The 16091-nt window shown below is 42.2% G+C and overlaps 1 protein-coding gene across 4 annotated transcripts; it reads right to left on the reverse strand.

Moving 5' to 3' along the window:
* Positions 1-103: 103 nt before the first annotated feature.
* Positions 104-14836, reverse strand: LOC135345206 (plexin-A2-like). 4 transcript variants are annotated; one of them, XM_064542581.1, is made up of 26 exons: positions 13789-14836; positions 13521-13706; positions 13332-13469; positions 13050-13283; positions 12722-13002; positions 11534-11639; positions 11341-11466; positions 11120-11218; positions 10839-10944; positions 10530-10721; positions 8361-8757; positions 8051-8312; positions 7370-7591; positions 7154-7306; positions 6881-7107; positions 6779-6825; positions 6609-6701; positions 6472-6555; positions 6106-6323; positions 5354-5466; positions 5070-5235; positions 4284-4426; positions 3870-4027; positions 803-3600; positions 489-564; positions 104-423 (listed from the first exon to the last, which is right to left on the reverse strand). In XM_064542581.1, the coding sequence occupies exons 1-24, from the start codon at positions 14743-14745 to the stop codon at positions 3491-3493; spliced, it is 4818 nt and encodes a 1605-aa protein (XP_064398651.1). In that variant the 5' UTR covers positions 14746-14836; the 3' UTR covers positions 104-423; positions 489-564; positions 803-3490. The 4 variants fall into 4 exon arrangements, with proteins under 4 accessions (XP_064398651.1, XP_064398650.1, XP_064398649.1 ...); XM_064542580.1 differs by having other exon boundaries at positions 104-437; XM_064542579.1 differs by having other exon boundaries at positions 489-3600.
* Positions 14837-16091: the final 1255 nt, after the last annotated feature.

Consider the following 16091-nt stretch of genomic DNA (forward strand, 5'->3'; position numbering starts at 1 on the left):
TTCTAGCCTCGATCCCAGGCCGAGTTTTCGCTTTTATAACGGTTAGGCAAACAACTGGGCCTGGTACTAGTTGTCTGCGCATGCGTCAAATTTTCATTGTATATTTGTGGTCGGCAAAAATATTTAATAAATCAATAATGGAAATTTGTACACAGAAAATGCACAGAGTGAGTACACAAAAGATGCACATAGGGAGCTGCTTCACAAAGGCCTGGGGAGTTGCCAGTTGTGCTGCAGCACAATTACAGTGACCCAGGGCAACTTCAGGATGATTGAATGCCTTTAAATTACGTTTCAAAAAGATTTAGCAGGCTGCTGGACTTCTCTGATTCTAGGCCCCAACTCGTAACTCATTGCTTGAGAAAACGTAGATTCTCTTGATGTCTCTGAGCTACCCAGCAACGCTCGAATGAGCAGGTCATACTCCAGTCCTGTGTCTGTGAGTATAGGACAATATTAAAAGAAACCAAAGACGGTTAAACCCTTACCTCAAACTGTCCAGTCTCGTCCGTTAGTATAGCCAAGAGGAGCACTGTTGGGATAGCTGGATATTAGCCATTGCTCCTGTACAGAGAAGTAGACATTTTAAATACGTGTAGATCTATACATATTAAATTTCTCGGTTATAGTGTCATTGTCGACGAGCTGATGATGGCAGCACCAAGTTCTCTAGCTCACACTCTTCACTTGATCCACCATATTAATGATGAAACTATAGTCTACCTACATTCGATATTCTTGCCAAACATGAACAAGACTTGATAGCATAGCCGGCCATAGGGCCCACACAAAAATATCTGACCTTAACAAGCTTGACAAAGCTTTATACCTCTTCCCTTGTTGTTCAGTCTTCAGAATAAGCTTCAGAGAAGAGAGAAGCTTCAGCTAAGAGCCATTCCAATCGATTCCAATAATGATAAAACGGGAACTGACTTCTAGTACACGATAGTACACGAATATAAATGTCACGAAAGTGAACGAGAATATCCATTCGTCAGAATCTGACGAACGATTGACACATGCGCAGACAACTAGTACCAGGCCCAGTTGTTCGCCTAACCGTTATAAAAGCGAAAACTCGGCCTGGGATCGAGGCTATCCATGCAATATGTGATTCCGCAAGAAATAAAAGCTTATTGTAGCAACTTTTTGCATAATCTGGAGAGAGTTAGAGATGAAAGACATGCTCACTTGTGTTTTTGTTCATTTTCATATTTGGTTGCCAAAATGATGATCACCTTTGAGAAAAAATCACACACAAAACAAGCATCAAATGCTAAAATCATAAAAAACTGTTATAAAAATCAAATTGTACGCTATTTTTTACCCCTGGGAACAGCTGTTGTTTGCTAGACTCTTCCAGGGCTTGCGGAAAGCCCTTCTTGTTCACTCACTTTCTGGTCCCGTTTTTTACCATTGAATTACTGTACGAAAATACGCCCACGCACTACTTCCCGTCTGACATCTCTACCTAGAACATACCCTCCATTCTGACCAGTTATCAGTGCATAGGGTGCTTACTAGATTCTTGCCAGCCAGTACAGTTCAAGCTACACACAGCACCGCTCAACTATTCTCTACCCCATTATCTAGCTAAATCTGGTCCAACTAGACAGCAGACACAGCTAGTTAATTCAGTAAAGCCAGGGGTAGCCCTACTTCCACAGTAACAATTCCTCTGGGCTGGGCTAACTAGTTGAGCCACGCCTCCCAATTCTCAAGGCTAGGTACATGTCTCTGTCTAGCTGCTTCTTCAGCTTCTTGCTCAGTTTTGTGGCTTAGAGAAAGGCCAGCTACTCAGGGGGAAGAGTCGAGATGAAAGTCTGGCAGCCAGGTGACGTCCAAACGGTCAGTTATTCTTTCCACCAACTTTTTAATCTAGTCTAGTCCTGCTTGCACTGCTACTACTACTGCTACTCTTCCTACTACTACTGCTGCTACTCTTCCTAGCTAGTCAAAGGTTTCTTTTTTTTTTTTAACTACATATGCACAAAGAGACATCAAAGCTTACATCAAAGGACACAGATTTTTAGCCTACTTGACTGATAAGGCCGTTACCTAGACTACAGTTTGTTTGTCAGGGAGGAGCTCACATACAACTTCATCTAATTCATCATAACGATTCGTTACCGTTGTTGTAATTTCTACAACAGATTGCCAAGGAAAGAGCTATACAAACACAAAACGTAACCAATATATAGCATGCCAGAGGTTATATATAAATGAGCTGAGCTATGATAATTATGTGCATGGTCTTGTTTAACTGCTTACGTCCTCGCTAAAATTTTCCTCGCTAAAATTTCAACTTTGCTACCTCGCTCGACTCTGTGCAGATTTCTGCCCTAAATTTTGGTCTCCTTTTCCTCCCTTGGTAAGCCACCCAGCCAAACCCAATACCCTAGTGAAACCCCCTCCCTTTTGGTTAACATTTTCAGCAGCCTCAAAGTAGAAATCTCTTGGAACTGCAGGATGACACATTACGACGTAATTGGTACCTTATACACCCTCGGCTATACCGAATACTGAACCTGCCACATAACGTCTCAGGAGACCCTAAAATCTAAGAACACGGCCTTTTTTCGAACCTCAGTTAGGGATGTTAGAGCTTTTGCCGCCTCTCCCCCTTAAAAAGCCTTGTCACAAATTTTGGAGACGGGCGCACCCAAATTTGCACTATCACGAGGGGTAAGGGAAATTTTACAACATGCCTCGCATTTTAGCAACTTGTGTGCATGCTATCTGTGACATTTATTTACCACTGTGCAAGGTACATGTGCTCCTGTTGATGCGGAGGTATCAGCTGTAGCCACACAAAGACAGGCTATATTTGGATGTTCATTCTTGGAAAACAAATTTTGAACTAGATCTAGCGTAGTTTAAACATTAACAAACACGTTGACCTCCTGGTGACTATGTACACACTTGCTCATACAATATTGCACATGCTTTAACCCTTTCCCTGCTACGTTTTAATACGTCGTACACATGCATAGTCACCAGGAGGTCAACATGTTTGTTAAATGTACCTTGTGGGAGTGATGATGTTTTCTTGTGCTGTGTAAACTATGCTAGATCTAGTTCAAAAATTTTTTCCAATGCATGTACTCACCCAATGTATACTACTGTACTTCACAGTGCCGTAAAAAGTCAGTGAACTGGAGAAAAAGTTGTCCAAGAAGACATGCATGCACAGTTAAACTGTTTGCAGAGGTTAGGGTAGACATACAACTGCTATAGAAATTACCTTATCATTGTGGAATGAATTCCTTGTATCATGTATTATGAAAGGTACGCTAATTAAAATGGCAAACAACCATTGCATTGTGTAAACACTTTGATACTGCATGCATGTGTACATGTATGATGTATAAAGTATCTAATGGTAACACCAATTATCGAGTTGTATTACTACTCTACCGGAAACAACGTACATTCGGCCTTTACCTCATAACTATTATAGTTATAGCTGTGGTAGTAATTAATTTCTTCCCTAGCTGAGGTCGTACATTCTGTTTTTAATTGTTAGCGGATAACCTGACGGAGGGTCGACATAGCGATGAGCGTCTTTTTGATCAGTAAGTGTGGGTTCACAGTCACATTCTGCAATTAAAGAAAATCGTAATCAATTATTGTTGGACATGCAAAAGCCATTCCAGATGATGATAATTATACAAGTTGTACGTTAGTCAACTCTATATAGTTATAGGACTCTCGAAAGTGGGTATTATTTTTGTAAATGATCTATATTATTATATAGCTACTAGATAGTAGCGGTACTAAATAGAAAAGGTAGGCTAATATTATGTCCATAGTAAGAGCTATAAACATTGTTCACAAATTAAACTCAGGATAAACGTTTCAAAACTTACTGAGCTGCTCCACCTCTTGAATTGTGTTCAGTAGCACCATACCGAGCTCAGTATAGCCAGAAATGGAAGTCAGTAGCCTTTCCAAAATGGCGGACAGTTGTGAGAAGGTTGGCCTCTCCTCGGGATCCTCCTTCCAACATTGACGCATCAATTCACAACTGTGTGAGGATAGAGTGGTATATACGGTCAGTTGGAATGAAAAGATAATCAAATGACTACCCTCCCGGCCCCCAATCTATCCCCTCGGAGGATTGCAGCCAGCCCCAATAATTTACCTGTCCCCAAACCAACAACAGAGCTCTGCATACATGGGATAATTACTAGAATCGATATCATCGCTGAATATACTGCTCCACGCAACTATTGTTGACGTATATAAATTATACTCAACAGAACTCAAGAGTGTACACTCACATCTCGGTGGCACAGGCTGGGTTGATAGGTCTCTTGAGTCTCTGCCCCTCCCCCAGCAGCTGGATGAGGGACAACGGGTCCACGGCAGGGTAGGGAGTCCTTCCTCCATTGAATACCTCCCACACAGTCACACCATATGACCACTGCATGGGCGTATGGACAAGAGGTAACAGTAACAATTAATAAATCAAAATTTAAGGTTAAGTCAGAAACATCCATTTCATATGGGGTTGAGGTTAGACAATGCTTGTAGTAGGGCATATCTCACGGGAAGCTCTGCTATGCAATTCATGATTATGATAGTAGCTAAATGAAAGAGGAACAAACTGAATAGGATCACACAGTTGACTTGTCCTGTTGGAAGTGTGATGTGTATATATATAGTGTTAGTAATCAGATCCACGTTTTTTGTGAGCTTATAATTATATAATTATACTGTTCTGCTTCTCTTTTATCATCTGTAAGAACCACATAGATATTCAAGTTAGGAACTACTCAGAGACATGCACTAATACTACAGTATAACTCTTTCAGTGCTTATATACGTTGTACTTGCAGTTGCAGTACGAGATGGCCTGAACACTTTCTTTATTGCTCACCCCTTCAATCCACTGGTCATACTAGGCATATGGATCGTTTGCTTCTCCTATTAGGGTCACGTGAGCGCCCACGGGAGGTACCCAACCCACATCCGTTACAGACATACAAACAAGGGGCGTAATTAAGTGTGTAGCATGTGATCTTTAGGCAGTATATGTGTCTATATACCATGCAGCACTGGCTCACCACATCGGTTTTCTCTGTGAAGATGGCATCGTTGAGACTTTCCAAGGCCATCCATTTGAAGGGCAGCTTCACATTGGCTCGGTCGTTCTGTCTGAAGTAGCCACTAGCATAGACGTCTTCAGCCAGACCAAAGTCCCCCACCCTGATGCACCCTCCCGAGTCCAGCCTATAATAAAAATGTGATTGCTGTCTAATTATATATAGTAGTGCATTCTATATATAAGCAAATAATGAATTTTGCATGTAATAATTATGTACACATGCACTGTCAATGGTTCACTCACATGCAGTTTCTGGCTGCAAGGTCTCGATGGACGAACTTCTGCTCAGCCAAGTAGGCCATTCCCAGTGCTATCTGACGGCACATCTTTAGAAGTGATTTCCTTACTTCCAGAATCTATGCAATTTATTCGTACTTTGGTGCTCTTATTTTTGACCCAGCTCTGAAAAACCCCACCACCTCCTCTATTTCTATTGAGACTATACTCAGCACTATCCCCACAACACTCACACTAATAAATTGAACAAATCTTACTTGTTATAAAAAACATTAGTTGTGAATAATCAGTCATGCATGTATACGTAGTTAACCGTGCATGTATTATAGCTATAATTATTGCATGCATTGTGATGTATATGAGCTGTTGTGGATTTTATTGAGGATAAAGAGGCTGCAGAGTCAAGGAGTTGAGCACCCACTGCCAGATCTAGGCTGGTCAAACGGTGAAGTGAAAGAAATTGTGGGGTCACAGAATTCTGATTGCGATAGCAAAAGGGAATGTAGTCAGCTTCCTCCACAGGCCTCGAGAAAAAGGAAGTGGGCGTAAACACCAGGAGGGTGTAGTGTGCTTCCCCCCCCACTATCACAAACTACACACTAAGTAAAGCTCAGCTCCACCCGTGCACCTCTCTGTTGCCGGGAGACACCCACACAATACTCATACTATAAACGTATCTCTTCATACTTACCAGCATGCTGGTAGTTGGTAGATACTGAAAGCTATTTCCTTAACCGGCCGGGCCGTAATTAACACACCTGATCAATTTCACAGTCAATGTCCAGCTCCAGACTGCTCCTCTCTCTCTTGAGATAGCCAATGAGGCTCCCATTGGCCATATATGGCATCACTATGGCAATGCCGGGACCAGCATCTAGACACACCCCAATCAGGGACATGACGTGAGGATGGTCGAAGTCCTGCATCTTGTTCACCTCACACACCATGCTCTGAACATCTGACAATGAGAACAGACCTGCAGAGTAGAGAATGACTAACGGACTAATCAGAAATGCGAAGTTGTGTGTGTTGTATTGTTAGTAATTGGCCAGTAATTAATAGAACATAGTACCTGACAACGAAAACAAGCTATACATGTTTGTATTGTGGTTAAATGATGTCACCTTTTAGTGTCTTCACAGCCACCCCCTGCATAGGTACATTGTTCCAATCTGTCAGGACGCCCTTGTACACAATGCCAAATTCACCTGCGCAGTGCATGCATGACATTCCATATAATGAAATGCATATCTTTGTTTACCTTGTCCGATTGCAGTACTGGAGAGCTTCAATTTTGAGGCAACTATTTTGATTGAGTCTGGGATGGACTCAGCAATCTCAACAAGTTCTGATTCTGTATAATTTATAGGTCAGTTAAGATTGCATGTAACAGAGACTAAGGTGAGAATAAGAAAGTATACTGAAACTTACTAACGAGTGCAGTATTGCCGTCTACTAGATCTACCTCCTGACTTCTCCTGTAATGATGAAAATATTAAGATGATTGCATGAACAGCTGTAAACTAAGTTCACCTATTAGCTACGAGCTCCATGATCTGCTCGTGCATAGCAATTGACACGGTCTTCTTCCGAGAGTTGAGATAGAAACTGACAAAGATGATCAGCATTACACACACTACCACTATAGCCCCCCCAAAAACACTCGGGATGATGACCTCCAGTGAAGTTTCAGCAGCCACAGTACTTGTGTACGTCAGTTGCTGGTCTAATACTTGAGCAATATTGCTCCCAATAGTCACCTGAAGGGGCATGCGCAATAACAGCTAGAGTTCAATAGTCACTCACTTGTATAATGGCTGGGTTTTCTCTTTTTGGTGGCTCCAAGGGGGCGGTACAGATGACTTCACTCCCTCTCAAGCTGCCAGGTGTCTTGACACACTCCTCACCTCCCACTGTCACTCGTATCTCACTGGTCTCCACTGAGTCGAGATTATCACCCTGAATACACATACGGTATAACAATTGGGTCACCATGTATGCTGGCTATAGCACCATATGTACCGCAATGCGTATGAGGGTCTCTGTGCCACTGGTGATATCTTGTGAGGTTTCTAATCTAAAGTTGGATGGATCTGATTGGACGCTGATGGGGAGACGTGCTTGTGTGGTGGGTGGGACATCGTCAAACATTAGAGCGTAGTCCAATGGGGTCAGTGAGGCTGTCTTCAGGGTAGGAGTGGAGCATGTGATGGTTGTGTTGTCCACAGCACTGCAGTTGCTCCTCTGTAGGGGTGAGTACAAATGTATACCGTATAGTGGGTATATTTCGAGGGTATAAATGTTCGCGGTTTTCGCGGATTGAGCCTGTACCATGAAAATTTATACCCACGAAAATTTATAATAGTAGGCGTGTTCAGTATTATGGATTCGAGGCTAACGGTGTGGAGGTACAGCTGCATGTTGATGTGCGCATGCGCCAAAAGGCTGGAACTCAGACCACGAAAATAAAATCCGCGAAATCCTTTGTAATGGTCCATCCGCGAAAATTTATACCCTCGAAATATACCCGCTATACGGTAACAGACATAGTGATACTTAGGGACAAAATGCTTATGAATGTTAGTCACGAAAAAACAATTTCAACAGGTATGGCTTTAATTCGCTCTCTGCAAAAATGTACCCATTTCACGAAAATTAAATACTAAAAAATACTCGCTATTAATTTTGGTAGTTGCTGCTCACCAGAGGAGACCTCATTGGCTGATAAACCTCCAACACAGATTGTTGCACCACGTCCAAATTAAGTCCAGTAAATGTCAGTGTGATGCCTCCACTGGGAATGGTGTTGCTGGGAAACACGGCAGTTACATTGGGATTGTTACGATAACTGAAGACCACTCCTGGATTGCTGACTCTAGCTGCATCAATGGACACCACCACTAATACAGCAGAAGTGAGGTTTGCTGCTGAGGTCCTGCAATGAATTTCCTCAGACTGGATAAATCTGCAGGGAAAGACATTGTCAGTCTAGTTACTCTATACAGTCACTTACAATATGTTGCAGACGTGTCTTGACCCGCTGACCTCCAAAGAGACACTAGTGTCCTCCTGGTTACCCACGTCCAGTCCAGTCCCCCTCACAACCACTGCAGTTCCCCCATCCATGGGTCCAAAGGTCGGAGTCACACTGCTGACAGTAAGATCTACTGCAGTGAAGGAACCAGCGCTTACGATGGCTACTCTAGACCCAATGGTCAGAGAGAAGTAATTAGGCCCTCCGGTTACAAAGTTGGTGGTCTCACAGACAAACTGATGCCATGGTATAAAAATAATGTTGAGGGGAGAGCAGGCCACACCTCCTAATGTTAGGGCAGATTTTTGAATGTCAGCAAAAGTCCCTCCGAGGTCATTGCCCATCACAGTGATTGCTGTACCACCTTCAACTGGACCTGTGGGTGCAAGTCAGAATTAATACTATACCGTATTATTAGCGAATAAAAAACCTAACGTCTCACAATCAGAGTGTTGTACAAATGATGTGAAAATCAGTAGATCTATGTATGAACATGAGAAACCTATAGCAGCAACTAACCCAGGCAGGGGGATTGAAACTAAACTGTACAGAGGAAAATCAGATTTGAACGCTATGACAAGGCTTTGAACGGCTACGGTGCATGGTCAGATATGCACTGGGTCTAAGATCACAGCAGAGTCGTCAAAGAAGCGTTGAATGTTACAAATAAAGCACCTAACATGCACTAGACTGTATATCGTCAGTAATTATAATATTATTACAGCAGAGCTGTAGCAAGAAATTGGAGTGTTACAAGTAGAACACCTGTAGGACATGCAATGGTATACCATGCAAAGTAGCCTCACAGTGCAGTGTGCAGTAGAGTCAACAAAGAAGCCCATGAGGGTCCACATGGCTGTAGCGCGCGTGTGTAATGAAGTGCTTTGAACTACAGCTAGCGAAAGCGCAAGGTAAGCTTCTTACTCGCTTTTTCAATGCTCTAGATCGAACATCAAAATTTGCCACTATTAAACTAAGTGTAAAGCTGCTATCCATGCTGTAAATGCAGTACTATAGCATCAAGTCTGTGTATTCTGAGTCTATAGTCACCTACTCAGTGTACAAGACAGACAAATCGTAAGAGAAGCATATAGACTACTATACACTCCAGAGTTAATAGTAAATGTGATAAATGTATATACCATACAGGGCCGTAGCCACTAGTCAGGTTTCAACCAGACCATTTTTTCGAGGTTAATAGGCAATGGTCGTCACTACAGTAAACACATAATTGACAAAAAATGCAGTGAACTTCTTCTGCAGTGCAAAACATGCAAGCATGCTAGAACTATAAGTGATCAAGACTATTAGTCTACATGCTATCATTGCTATGGCGAGAGAGAATCCCTTCCAAGTCTTCCAGACCAAGCTCACCATCCAGCTAACCATTTTTTCTTCCCCAAGCGATCATTTGGAAAGTCCAAACCAGTTCTGTGGTCTTGCCATTACAACTTTGCTGTTTCTCCATCATGATAAGAATCAAGATGTTGTGTTCTGTAACATTTGTGTTAGGGCTAAGCTTTAAAACTGAACAGAATCTAGTCCAGCAGATAGCCAGTAGAGAAGGGGCGTTACCAACGATACCGGAAATGGGCGTGGCAAAAAAATTCGGCGCGCTATGCCCGCCGATTTGTTCCATTTCATAACAACCTAACCACTCTAAAGTTGGTGGCTACGGCCCTGCCGTAGTGTATAGTTAACCCGAGGCACATGTAGTTAATGGAATTACAGCAAGTACCAACTCAGAACACAATTTTTGGGGTGTTAAAATGTGCCAACGGTTGCTGTAATTAATTTTTTTATGGCGCATATAAAAAGACATGCCAATTATCTATGACAATTATGTGCATGCATTAATTTTGATGCATAGTTGTGCTATATAACTGTTTAGATGCAGCTGTAACATACGGAGACAAAAATCAAACTGTTGATCCACAGCTGTATACTGTAAGAGATTGTTAGACACTATACAGTAGCTGCATGTAGAGCATAAGCGCCCGGCAAATGTATGGGGTTGTAAACATTACATCGACTACGGTACCTGGACTAAATATTCATTGTCATGCATGCCGCTAGTATTGATGATCACAATTGCATATTCAACTTTTACGAGAGTGAACATAATTATTTTGCTCACTGTAGTCTTACCCGACATTGGAGTGAATGAGTCGATGACAGGGGCAGGGGAATTTTCCCCTTCAGTATCAACGAAAATGTTTGAGCACTCTTGCATCACTTCACAAGTACCCTCACACCACCCACACGCGAACTTTGATCCCATTCTAGCGGCAATACATTCTGAATATCCATTGGCCAATTCACGACAATCATACAACGTAACTGTTCGTGTGTGTGTGCGGTGAAATGGATCCGGAAGTACTCGTCTATAGACTATCTGGAAACATTATTAGGTCCAGAGATATGATTACATAATAATAATTTGACTGATAATTGTACCTGCAATTTGTTGCATGGTGTTGCTCAGTGTGTGGTTGACGTCATTCCCTGTCCAAGTTACCATAACAACTACGGAAAAACTGGCGGCTCCAGCGGAAAGAGTGAGCTGTACACCGAATCGTAAGTTAGTAAAATTGTGCAAACTCTATTTAGTTAGGAGTATATCATAGTTTGCCCTCCTGTATAATTGAACACTCGGTCTCATATTACTTATACCTACAGTATAATTTACTCCAACAATACATCATTGTCACCAATTAAACATCACTAGTAAAACTCACTTTCCCACTGCCCACTGTGCACAGGATGGAGCTCTCGTTCTCATACTGAGCTGTCAGACTAACTCCGTTCACAATACACGAATACACGAAGCCATCCGTCTAGGAGGGTATTGGATCAATCAACACTAATAAATATTGTCAAAAGAACCAAAGTTACTGATTTAGTATCGCATCGAGAGGGAAGCTGTGAAACAATGAGGTACAAAGGTTATGCGACTTACGGGGGCGATAAGGTTCCTGGTGGTCAGTCGAAGGTCCTGTGCCACCCTTACTGGTTGAGTGTACACACCAGAGGGGGGCGTGTCCAACAGAGGGCACTCGGCAGTGAAGTCATTGCCTCCAGACACCTGTATAGAGGATTTTTATAGATTCACAGGTCACCAGGCATGCATGGTTACTATAATAGGCTCTCACTTGTAGGAAGTGAGATGCATTCCTGCAAGGAGCTGATGTTCCACTGCACTGCTTGTTGAGGTTACACCATCCACAAGGACTGTTGAGCCCGAGGCAATCCTTACAGCTATACATATATATAGTGCAACGTGGAAATTTTCAGGGGCAGATACTTTAGCTAGCAGTGTAGCATTATACATTATGACACGCACTGCAGTGCATAACATTGCACAAGGACAGGCTGGCTCAGTAACAGCCAGTGGCGGATACAGGAAATGTGAAAGGGTGATTTCTGAAGGACAACGAGCCCGAAGGGGCGAGTTGTCTCCCCGCGTGGAGCGGAGGAGATCCAAGGGAGCAAAGGAACCCACCTTTTGCTCAGAATGTTAGAATTGATTTTTAGCAATCTACAGTCATATTTTTTACCTATTCTATACTTATGTAGTAAGGTGCAGGTATTGACCTTACCATTTCGATCTCCTCCTAGATCCGCCCCTGACAATATAAAGTTGACCTATGCACTCTGGCATTTATCTTACTGCATGCATGCATTAGTCTGGGTATAGTCTCAGTTGCAGCATGTCCGTGTGCTCTAGCGGATGTAGCCAGAGCCAATGAAATTCGCATCATAAATTATATTTCATGTGATTTTTAGCGCGAACAAGTATTGCCTCGGTGTGGATTTGCCTCTGTGGAATTTGAATAGAGCCAATTATTGCTACATCTTTAACTCCTTGTTAAAACCTCCAATATAACTAATCGACATTCCAAGAGGAGCACACGGAAATGCTACAAGAGTCTCCAGACCTGTTCTCCCTTTCCCTCTCCCCTGAGAAAAGGTCTGGCCTCCATGTGATTTAGAAGCCCTCAGCCACTTGTAGTACTCTCGCTTACGCTCGGGATACTAAATCAGTGCCTTTGCATGGGCTTCTAAATCCCATAGACACCTCCAAAACAGTACAAAGTTTGTGGCAACATTGTTGTATTCATAGTTTGTACAAAAGAGGGGGCTTCTGCCATAGTATTTTGTCATTTATTTTCAGTACTTAGCCAGTCTCGCAAATGTAATCATTGGCATTTTACAGAAATTGTGAGAATGGATAATTTATTTCAATCATTGAGTGGGGAGTTGGGAATAATTATGAACTTACAATAATTATACTACATGATAAACTAAATGTATCATGAACATTGGTTACGATGGGATACCTTTCTCCTGCTGAGCACTGGTAGATGGTAAGTGCTTGGTTGGTGATATCAAATGACTCATTGAACAGAGAGCTCTGAAAGCCCAGGTTGATGGTTGCAGTCACTCCAGGATAGTCCAGTACCAGTCCTTGAATAATAACACAACTGAACACTGTTCCCGGGGTGACCTCAACAGCTGGTACTATGATGGGTGGGAAACGTCCTTCACTGTCTGCCAAATGACAAAAGATGTTCTCTCCAGGCAAGAGATCAGGCAGGGAGTCAGGCAGGGTCACCGTGAGCTGTGGGGGCCAATGTATGATCTCAGACACAACTAAACAAATATCACCTTTCTCTCAGGAACCGCAGGGTCAAGCACAAGTTGCATAGGGTCCACAGTAGCAGCATTAAAACAGTTGGTATTATCTTGTGTCCATCTACTGGAGAGATTGGAGTTCTGACATTGCGTCTGACGAGAGCAGCTGTTCTCCACCACACACCACCCACACAGCGGGTTGGGGTCACTTGTACAACTGGTACAGTTAGTACGCTGGGAACACTCCTCTATGGGTACTTGGAATACCTACATATTAAGATGGGGTTATGGATAACATTAATTTATTTAACTAACAGTGTCTGTAGTGGCTGCTGTGATGTAGTTCAGTCCCTCCTGCCATGACAAATGAAATACATTGGAGGACACTGGCTGATTGTAGAATGTACTGTTAGTGCTGTCAGTGCCCAGGGTCGATGTACCACTGACATCGTACTGTGGAGACAAATAATCTCATAATTATACACACTGAATCAATGCACTTACTCCGATTATCCTTGAATCACCAGTTGCCACAAACACAAAGGAAAACTGCTCCACTTTCACAGCTACTGAAGCTAAGGCGACAAGACTGTCTCCATAGTTAATACGAACTGGTGCTATTATGTCAATACCACCATTTGGGATGAGAAGACCGACTGGACTGGGTGTGTCACATTTGTCCCCAGTTACCTGGAAAATGAAGTATTATATATATGAAAGTGAAGTTTTATGTTAGAAGTATTGATATACCAGTATGCTATAGTATTCAAACCTGAGGCTGAGACAGGGTAGAGCAGTTATCTGAGCCTGTTTTCCATGCTAAACCAATTTCTTCTCCAACAGTCCGTGACACAATACAAGAGTCATATTTAGCATCCATAGCTTCATTGACAGCAGTGATATTAACAACACAAATAGAGTTAGTATTGCCAAAGCAAATATTTACCACAGCAGTGGGTCCAGATATTCCACTGAAGTCCTCCACAAACGATACTGCACACACATGAGTATATCCAGTGATCGACTGAAAACCGCAATTGAATCCCAGTTCATACAAAGCATTCATTCCACAGGTACTTGGGCCGCCACAATCAGGCATGTTGCACACACGTAACAGTCTTATAGCTCGTGCACTAACAGGTTGATCGTCGACAACAACATAATAAGCAAATCCACCACTCACAAAACTACCATATGCATAGAAGTATCGTGCAAATCTAACCGCAAAAACCAACTCATTGCGTGTGCCAGATGGATTGTTATCAGACGATCTATTGAATCCCTCTCCAAACTGTTGCAATACCATCCTTTCTCCTACACTAACAGCTGTCAATCCTCCAGTGTAAAAAGTGTCTCCTGACGCAATCATAGCTGCTCCAAATCGAAGATCTCCCACTATAGCATTACTGACACTCCTGATAGGACCAGCACTGAGGTTGCTTGCATTGTAGACAGAGCAAGAAAGATCCACTAAACACACCACTACCATCCCAGTAGAGCTCAGGGCCAGTCCTTCGCCAATGACAGTAGATCCTAGATCAACTCTCTCTTCTTGTATTAGCTGAGGATTCAGTCTATACAGGTAGTTGTCTCCAGTGAGGAATGTTCTCCCAGTGGAGTCCACTTGCAGTCCTGGGAGATTGCCAGAGTAATGAATGAAGGAAAACGTTTGAGAATAAGCTACTCCTTGCAGCAGAAACATAGGTAAGAGAGACAATAACATAGCCATTTCGTAGATCTAGTCCATTCTACATGTAGCGTTGATTGTTATTTGTTATTATAAGACATTCCTGTGGAAAATTGAGCCATGCACAACTGAGCCATAGATACTATAAATTTATAGTATCTATGACTGAGCTCTGTGGTTTTATCGGTTAACCGTGCAATTAGTTTCCCGTCATGGATTTTACGAATTTTGATGAGGGCGTGGGCTCTTCATTTACCATTATCTTATGAATCTTTCCACTGGGTTGGAGGATAAGATGTTCACAATTAACTGATCCGATATCAAAGCAAAACTCGGCCTGCATGGGATCGAGGCTATAATTATTAGAGAGGTACAAAAGTGAATAAGGCCAAGCCAACTTAATTACATATTTCATGGACTTTATCATGAACAATTTATGGACCAGGCAGGCCAGTAAAAAATAATTATGAATCTCTATGAATCTCATTAAAAATTAAGGCTCATAAGGGTCACTATATGGAGTGGGTGGTTTGGGTTTAGATTTTCACAAAAGCTTGCAGCCGTGAAGCATGTAATTAAATTGGCTTGGCCTATGTGGTAGGCTGATCATGAATAGTATGCTCGCTCAGTACGGAAAACTAAATTCTAAATTGGGGCCTAAAAAGTACGAAATTCTCAATGAATGAGGATTTGCAGTTTCACACAAACCATCAAATTTGACAAATGAGAAAACCAGTGCTGTTTATTTCAGTAGGGTCCCATTGGATAGGAGACGCATTCTGTGTTGTTCCATCTTTTGCTGTATGCATAATTAAACTATGTTGTCTGACCACTGCACAAATTAATGTTCCAGTGCTTTGTAATTGATGTGTTTACATCGAGTTTACATAGTAAAACCGAGGCCGTATCGACCCCTTGGTAGAACATAACAGTTTACCTAACCATAGCAACGTGCATTATGATGCATGATATACACTGTAAAATGCTGCTACAGTTGAGCCTCGATTATCCAAACACCTGGCGCATGAAATATTTGGATATACAAGAATGACTCTAAAATCAGCAAACGATGTCCAGAGCTCTTACAAATGTACTGGTCTTGGACATAATGAGTGGACAGAACAAGTTAGGCTAAGCTGAAGCGTTCTGCTGCTAATCAGCAATACAAAAGTTTTCAACCACGTGGACACTTGTAATGCTAGGGGTTGGTAGATTATATGCTGGTATATAATCGACACATTTTTTGGGTGAGAATTATGCTGGCATAATTTGGGGGGGGGTGTGTCCCCTTCAAAAGACATAATTATTTTATGGAGGGCAGTACATAATAGGCACTTTTATATTTTTTATATATTATGAGAATAATTGGCAGGTTTTGGGTACAGGCA

The sequence above is a fragment of the Halichondria panicea genome, chromosome 12, assembly GCF_963675165.1.
Source record: "Halichondria panicea chromosome 12, odHalPani1.1, whole genome shotgun sequence".
NCBI lineage: Eukaryota > Metazoa > Porifera > Demospongiae > Suberitida > Halichondriidae > Halichondria > Halichondria panicea.

Excerpts from the sequence above, each read along its gene's own strand:
- LOC135345206 (XM_064542581.1), bottom strand. The coding sequence starts at position 14,745 with ATGGCTATGTTATTGTCTCTCTTACCTATGTTTCTGCTGCAAGGAGTA. Across the intron at positions 4,028-4,283 it reads CCAGCCTGTGCCACCGAGAT|TTGTGAATTGATGCGTCAAT; the intron begins GTGAGTGTACAC and ends ATCCTCACACAG. Across the intron at positions 3,601-3,869 it reads TCAAGAGGTGGAGCAGCTCA|AATGTGACTGTGAACCCACA; the intron begins GTAAGTTTTGAA and ends CTTTAATTGCAG.